General features: G+C 31.0%; 1 protein-coding gene and 1 long non-coding RNA gene across 3 annotated transcripts; one reads left to right on the forward strand and one right to left on the reverse strand.

The window, feature by feature from the left end:
• Window positions 1-81: 81 nt before the first annotated feature.
• On the reverse strand, window positions 82-1346 carry LOC143150587 (uncharacterized). The gene is made up of 2 exons (XR_012993115.1): window positions 961-1346; window positions 82-763 (listed from the first exon to the last, which is right to left on the reverse strand). It is a non-coding gene; the product is annotated as an uncharacterized LOC143150587 (long non-coding RNA).
• LOC143150574 (angiotensin-converting enzyme) lies at window positions 1065-8366 on the forward strand. Of its 2 annotated transcripts, none has more exons than XM_076318966.1 (14): window positions 1065-1222; window positions 1289-1488; window positions 4397-4584; window positions 4701-4859; window positions 4930-5011; window positions 5079-5219; window positions 5308-5490; window positions 5563-5657; window positions 5729-5880; window positions 5980-6107; window positions 6196-6442; window positions 6533-6622; window positions 6692-6799; window positions 6879-8366. In XM_076318966.1, exons 3-14 carry the CDS (start codon window positions 4399-4401, stop codon window positions 7465-7467), a joined length of 2160 nt encoding a protein of 719 aa, XP_076175081.1. In that variant the 5' UTR covers window positions 1065-1222; window positions 1289-1488; window positions 4397-4398; the 3' UTR covers window positions 7468-8366. The 2 variants fall into 2 exon arrangements, with proteins under 2 accessions (XP_076175081.1, XP_076175082.1); XM_076318967.1 differs by having other exon boundaries at window positions 1089-1211.
• The last annotated feature ends 34 nt before the right edge of the window (window positions 8367-8400 follow it).

Here is an 8400-nt window from a genome sequence, read left to right on the forward strand (position 1 = left end):
AGATTCAAAATAATTCAAGTGCATTTTAATTAGGCCATTTTATGTAATGTAGTGTAAAAGTAAAGTATATATTAATGAAATCATAGGACTTAAGTTCACAAATAAAACAACAATAATTCTCAAATGAAACGGCAGTTCTATGGGGTAGCCATCTAGTGAAGGATCCATTAAACTATTTTTACATTTGAAATTTTCGCCATCAGTGGGAAAACGTTCAAGCTTGTAGAGAAATAACTCCTCTTTTCACAACTAGATAGTGCCATTGATCTATGTCCACAAATGCAAGAATTAATTTATCCACGCTTACATTCCTTCTCATTAATATAGATATTTTTTATTATTTGGAATGAGAAGTGGATTAGGTTAAACATTGAACTGCAGATCGATAGAGTAGTATTAGGTGAAAAGAAATGAGTTATTTAAGTCGATATACATAAAGTGGCGTCATCCAGTTGTGAAAATGAGAACTATTCTACAACAAACTTGGGCATTTTTCCACTGGCGGCGCAATTTTGAGATGCAAAAAAAGTTCGATAAATCCTTCACGTTACTTCTTAAACGTAGAGGTCGCTTTTGAGCCACTGATTCTTTACCAAGTCGGTATATCAGATAGTGTCACATCACTTTCGTCTTTATCGATGACTTCTACTGTATCGACGAAATTGATTGATAGTTTTGGTATTAGCCGCACCATAGACAAAGTATAAAGTAGATGTAGTATCGAAAGGAAGAATACGCCATTCTCGTCTATGCTGTAGTATCTCTGAAGACATTCGTAAATGTACAGAAAAAATATTGTGATGATTAATTTCCAACAACAAGGTGTATATTGCAATTTTGTGTGTAGTTTCTGTTTTCAGAAATGTTACACACATAATTGTAAAAGAAAAGTACAAGAAATATGGTTTGCAAATATCTTATTTTCAAAAAAAGGAAGTATGAACATTGAAAGCAACTAACCCGGATTCCTACATTAACGGCCATCATATACGTTTATCTACACAAGCTACTTCTGTGCATCGGAAATTGTGAAATCGTTGGAAGGTGCACAATCTATGTAAAATCACATTCCCCAAGATCATGTGTCACGTCACACACCACAGTAACGCACTGCCGCTGAAGCGAAGTGGCATGATGTGAAGGATTTTGGATCGTGCGAACTTTGTTCAAATAGTCATAGAGTGAACGTGCAATGCGTTATACGTCTCATAGTGAGATAGTGGTAAAATAGTTGATTCGCGATTGTCCACGCCTGCAAAATTGCGTTAATCGATTATTTCTTATTTAGAACAACGAACTTTTGACCCGAAATTGGTCCACTGTTTTCGAAGTCGAAAAGCTACGGGAAGGACGCGAGCCACTCTGTGCCAACTCAATTGTTCTCTGTCGTTCTCTCACAGTCGATCTTTGTTGTACACACACCAAAGACGCTCATTAAAGAAGAAGTGAAACGTGAACGTCGAGCGAAGTGACGCTCGGCTAGGAAAGGTAAGAGACTTTGGGAAACTAAACTGAATCTATTTTCTTGACACAGATCCAAGTGAGAATTGATCCTTCGTACTTAAATAAACTGATCGTTTAATTGAAATTGTGAAAAACATAGAGAAAATCAAGTACTTCAAATTCGAATTAATTTAATTGAATCTGTAATTACTGAACTTTTGTTAATATCTTCTAAAAACTTATTTGGTCAAATATGAAATCTTGAATACATCTTAGTAATGAAAGACACAAAATAAACCAGAAGAGAAATATATTTTCAGTTAATGTAATTGTTGTAGCAATTAAGCACCAAAGGAATATAAATAATACATATACATTTGTTTAAATAATAACACCTCGAGTTTACTCGCATACTTGTAAGCGCTTGATACGTACACAATGCGATGAACGCTTATAAATGTCTGGCAAGTGTGATTATAATATTGTTCATTAAAATCTTAACACTGCAATATTTTAAACGCGGTTCCATTTGCAATTTCGCAAATGCGTGTACTTTGAATTTAACGGAATTTAAATTTAATTTTTGTTACCAGAATATCTCGTTATTTATCGAAATACCACAGTTGCGTTCAAATACTGTTACCGAAACACGTAATTTGAGCATCGTACGCGTGATCATCCAAACGTGTTGGTACTGATGCAGCTTTCGGTATAGACGTTCATTAGTTTTACACAGCTATTTATATAACTTGCAATTTCGCAGAATTTTTGTCAATTATTTATAATAATAATGTACCACAATTACCCTTTGAGAATTAAACAACTGTCTAGTAATTGATTTCTTTATCACGCGTTGTATTTTCATTAACCAAGAAAGTATTTTTTAGTCTACGAAAAAGTATCGCGTTTGTAAAGATATTTTTCATCTATAGAACAAACGTTTTTTTTTTTATGCATGATTTGTAATTTAGGCCCATTCGTGGAAAATGATACAAACTTTACACAATAATGCAACTGATATATTTACATAAATTTATAATGACGAGAAGTTTACCAGTCGAACCAGTTGGTACACAAAGTGACTTATTCCATTTTTTGCAGTACATGCTTCAACCATAATGAAAGAGTTGACATTTGCATGCATTAGAACGTTGTACAAATTGTAACCTACGCGTAACTAAAGTAAGTAATGATAACGTTAATAATTGCATCGCAAAATGTATGCACTCAATAATAAAATAATAAATATTTAATGAATATAATAAGACGAGAAAAGTTCGATAAAAATTTGGGAAAATAATTAAAGAATTCAATTTTTTTACAATCTCGTGTAGAGCATTACCTATCCACGTAATCAATGACTTTTGATCCTTGTACACATACGCAAATTTAAAAACATTATTTATCGATTACCAACTAACACAGTTTTCCCTTGTCTTTCAGTTAATATTCTTTCATACGTAATTAAAACGTGCTTTATAACTTTTAAACTACCAATTTAACGATTAACGGTGATCTAATAACACTACGAGTATCAACATAATTGCGAAAATATCAATGTGCAATGTATATATACCGTAATGCAATACATACAACACAACTTGCATCATACGGTATCATACGTTTCATTTCCACGAAAACTGAACTCACTTATATTATTTTAAATGAATGTTCAAGAAAGATAGTGAGTACACATGACACTAACTGAAAAAAATGGATTCGTTTTTATTCAGTTGTTATTTAATTGAGCCTACGGTACTCTTCATTTCGTTCACACAACTATTTTCCTTAATTCCATAAAATATAAAATACTATCTTCGTAACAAAGGATCGATGGTCGCTCAATTTAATCTGTTAATAAAGTCTCATAGCGGCCTATACGATCCTGATCATTTGCTTGGGCACAGACGCATGCCAAATTGGAAACAATTAAATATGTAGCACTAGTGTGACGATAGCCAATCGAGTGGAAGAAGACTTACGAACCTCGGTCATGATTCTTAACTTATGCTAAGTTATATGTATGTGTATTAACTTGTGCCAGAAATTCGCTTCGTGATGCTTTAATCGAAAAACAACGAGTGGCACGTAATCAACGAGCATAGGTAAAGGTCAAATGTCGTATTCTTAATGAAACTATAAATATTTTCTCGTTCAAAAAATTCGTTATTGATAGGCAAAACTGTAGGGATGAAGTTGTCACATAAAAATGATAAAAGTGTTCGTATGAATACGAGTTTCGCCTGACCTTTCTAAGTTGCAAGCGTCTTTATATTTCCGTTATTTTTGGTATATACTGAGCTCAATTGATCGATTCCACGAAGCTGTTTACATTCAGCGCTTTACACATGACCTTGCTGTCTATTTGTAAATAACTATTACTAATAAATACTAAGATTATAACTTTGAACCGTTTCCTTAAACACAGGCTTCTGAGAAAACAAAATACAAATTACCCATAACTCGGAAATAAGATCAAATAAGGAAATGTATTTCTATGAACTTTTTGTTATCGTAATATTATTTCCACTGTTATGGAAAGTCCAGTAAAATCTAAAAAGTATAACATTTACGAATTGTTAGATTTATTATTCAGTAACATCGACGACGTGATCTAAACCTAAATTTTTTAAACCTGAACGGTTTTAACACTCGAATTGTGAAGTGGTACACAATGAATGAAATAAAGAGTACGTATCTGGTTTTCGTTAAAAAGAACGACAATGGTGACGTGACTCATTTTCGAAGATGACTAATGTAGTTTCCGACTAGTGACTAACGAAGTACAAGATCTTTCAATAACGGGAAAATCGAATATTCGTGAAATCGGTGTCGTAGACTCGGCAAATATTTGAAAGGTTCCAGTATCTTTGTCCGCGACATATTCTGCTGTTCCTTCTTAGCATTTTTATTGTTGTTTTTATAAATTATATGTATATTTTTTATTACAAAGGGATGCCATCACAATGGACTTGGATAATTTTTAATCTCGTGGTTTGCGCGACCGCGACGTTGGAAAATGACACTACTCGGACTTTTATAGAATTAATCGAATTCGATTACGAGGATACTTGTAACGATACAGCCAATGCCGAATGGGCATTTATTAATTCTCCTTCAAATAGAACACTGACAATATGGGTAAATTTTTGATCAAATAAATCTGATATAAATATATTCATATACTTCTGAATTAATTCGTACAAATTTCTGATTCATAAAAACTTCTTAAATATATTTATTTTTCTGTGTTATAGGAAGAACAATTAATTTCTTATGCCACTTTCAAGAATATACAAAAAAATGAAATTGCTAATATTTCAAAGGCTGCTATAAGTGATTTATCTTTAGAACACAAGTACAATGTCCTTGATAAAGCGGGCGATACTCTACTGGAGAGCGAAGATTTTAAAACGGTAAAAAGAGAAGTTGATTAAAAAAATTGTATATGTTTAAATAGATTTTAAATAATTTTACTTTTTATAGCTTGTTCATTTTTCTGGGATAGCAGAATTACTGAGATTATCTACACTTCATACAGTAGTTTTGAACAACCACACTCGTAAAGGTACTAATTTCAATTAATTACTTGGAAGAAACTATATCTAAACTACTAAAAATATAAATATTTTTAGACATAGAACATATACTGTCTCATAATAACAATATCAAGAATAAAAACAGTATTTGGACAGCTTGGCATCAAGAGTTAGTTCCACTAATTAAGAATTTTTCAACTGTCCTCCCACTTGTTGATAAAGCTGCCAAAATAAATGGTTAGTATTATAAAAATTAATTGACACATTATCTGTATATTGTAATCATTTAACTTGTACCAACGTGAAAATGTTCATTTTGTTTTAGGTGCCAAAGATGTTACTGAATATTGGGAACTTTTAAGTGGTTACAATGATGGTTATAACAAAATTAAATATGAATGGAGTAAAATTGCTAATCTTCATAAAAAAGTATTGACGTTCGTAATAAATAATTTGTCTCATAAGTACAAAATAACTATGAATGACACAATACCGGCTTATTTACTTGGTAAGCTAACATTGCAACAAACACAGATTTGTAAAATAATTTTCATTTGAAAACTGTAAACTTTTAAAAAAGGATCCCTACAAGGAAGTGATTGGACTCCCATATTGGTTGATACAACACCTTATCCAGATTTAATGTATAATATAAAAAAGAATCTTTGGAAAAGGGTAAAAAATGATTAAGTAGTAATAAAGACTAATAGAATATAAAATAGTCTGTTAATTAAATTTTATTTTAGAAACTTATTGGAAAGTCATTATACAGAACTGCTTCTACAATGAGCACACAAATTTTGAACCAAGTTCCACAAGCTGATTTTTGGGATAGAAGCTACTTCAATCAACAATGCCCATCAAAATTAATTAATTTCTGTAAAGAAGGTATTATGAGGTATATGTTCCAAGATTGCGTATTCCAAATAATTTAGTAAATAAATTTAATCTATATAATGTAATCTATTCTACATAACTTTGAATACTTACATTACAGAGTATCTACATGTTTTGAACCAACGGTAAGCAACTTTCTCTCTGCTCATAAAAATGTAGGAAAGATTGTATTCAACCAAATGTCTGCCAACACTATTCCGGTACTTAATACGGCTAATCGATATTCGGGTAAGAATAAAACTATTAAGAAAGAAACATTAGACATTATTAAAATGAATTTCAGCTAACACTGAGAAAAATTTATAACTTTTTCCAGTCTTAGAAGTGGGTGTATCAGAATTGTTTGGTATCTTAGCAGCCAGTCCCGCTTGGTTAAATTACACTCGTATTATGGATAATTCTACTGACAATGATCAACATTTAATTGTGTCTTTAATGATTACGGCATTAAATACATTACCACGTCTTGCTTATTACATGTCAGCAGATATGTGGAGAATTAATGCTATTGAGAATGGCATTACAAATTCAGATGATTTAATATCATCTTGGTGGGAATACAGGTATCAATTTATTAGAATATTAATATACTACATGGATAATATAATTTAAATTTAGAATACGATATACATATTGTGTTTTTATATAAATAGGCAAAAATATGAAGGACTTAATTCTAATGGAACTGAAATACCGACATTTTTAAATGACGTCTATATTACTAGCAACAAGCCATATCTTTCGTAAGTAGTGATAAAGAAAGGAATTAAATAACTTACACGAAAATACTAATGCAAGATTTACTTTTGTAGAGAAATAACTGGCACTTTTCTTGCATTTCAATTCTATCAATACTTAATGGAATCCACAGAAGTCAGATATGATTCCATCTTGGAAAAAAAAATAAAAGCTGAATTCGTGTATGTACTACTTAGAATTGTAAATTTGACAATGATTTATTCTGTAAAATAAATTAAGAACTTGTTATTCTGTTAACAGAAGAATGATTCAACAAGGAGGTGCGGACGATTGGACTAGAGTAATTGATAAATTTATGGAAATAGACGAAATTTCAGCAGATTCCCTTTTATCATTTTTCTCTCCATTAGAAGATTTCATTTATGAATTGGAAGAAGATTTCGAATATAAAACATTTAACCCTAAAGAGTCAGAGTTGGAGGAACTAGAGAAGAAAATTGTTGAAGAATTGAATGTTCCTTCAACAACTACTACTACCACAGCGAGAAGTTTAGTAACGGAGAGAAAAATGACGAACACCACACCTTTGAGTCAAGAAAATGATAAAAGAGACGGTATGATTGCCGTGGATAGTAGCAATAACAAAATAAAGTCTGAAGAAAGGCTAGAAAACCGTAAGGAGTCAGAAGCGTCAACTAAAGTTCCTTTCGATGAGTCATTACACGATAACATAATAGACCTGGACGAAAATAAGAAACCAAAGATTAATACTAGTAAAGCAGTGTGGGCTGTAGGTGCAGTACTTTTAGCTACGATAGTTATTTGTATAATTGCGATTTTTGGAAGACAAAGATGTCGTAAAACACCAAAAAATAGACGATATGTTTAACAGTATCCTTCAGCTATATTAAAAAAGTAGATTTATTCTTGCATTTAGCTGATAAGTTAGTTTTGCCTAAATAAGTTATTGTCACAAAGCCTTTCATTCAGAAAGACATTTACTAATTTACAATATTCAACATTGTACATTCCTTACTTTTGCTACAAGACAATTGAAAATTACTTGCGGAGATTAAATTTTTGTGAGCGCTAATCTCAATATGATACGCACACTGAGCATTATACTCTAGAAAGAATAACAAGAATTAAAACTTAAAAATACAAGAGGTGATAAGTATTAATTGCGCGAAGGCTATTATATTGTTTATGTTTTTTCAAACAAAATTACTTAATTTAAATTGCGATGTGTATATACATATATATAATACTATTTCATGATAAAAACTTTTTTTTATCATACATCACATTCAATCTATGATACGTTAGAAATATATTTTGTTAAATATGCCTACTTTTTGCACAAATATAGTACAGCTCGTATATTGTAGCATAAATATGTATGCTTAAGAATAGGAAACAAATATTTCATACAAAATTATGATACATGTATGTGTTATATACACATATAATAGTTCCCAAGCACAATAGTTCCTCTATAAATATGCCAAACTATTTATAAAAGATGATTTTTTAAAAATGCAAAAAAAGTATATTCCCTAAATTTTTTGTAAATCCTTTAGGAAATATATTTCAGTAACTTTTTTGTAACGTTATGTCTGTAGTATACACTCAAATCTGTATAAGGCTTGTACATAATTATATACATAATTATAGAACGAAATAGCGTGAACACGAATATGTGTAGCTACTGTAACATCTAACGTATCACAAAAACAGTAGAATGTATAACATATTTTTCTACCATTACATTGCTGTATATGATTCTTGCATATGTGTGCATCATTTATATACACTGAATAAT

Source organism: Ptiloglossa arizonensis, chromosome 8, assembly GCF_051014685.1.
Source record: "Ptiloglossa arizonensis isolate GNS036 chromosome 8, iyPtiAriz1_principal, whole genome shotgun sequence".
NCBI lineage: Eukaryota > Metazoa > Arthropoda > Insecta > Hymenoptera > Colletidae > Ptiloglossa > Ptiloglossa arizonensis.

Excerpts from the sequence above, each read along its gene's own strand:
- LOC143150574 (XM_076318966.1), top strand. The coding sequence starts at position 4,399 with ATGCCATCACAATGGACTTGGATAATTTTTAATCTCGTGGTTTGCGCG. Across the intron at positions 5,491-5,562 it reads AATACCGGCTTATTTACTTG|GATCCCTACAAGGAAGTGAT; the intron begins GTAAGCTAACAT and ends CTTTTAAAAAAG. Across the intron at positions 6,623-6,691 it reads AGCAACAAGCCATATCTTTC|AGAAATAACTGGCACTTTTC; the intron begins GTAAGTAGTGAT and ends TTACTTTTGTAG.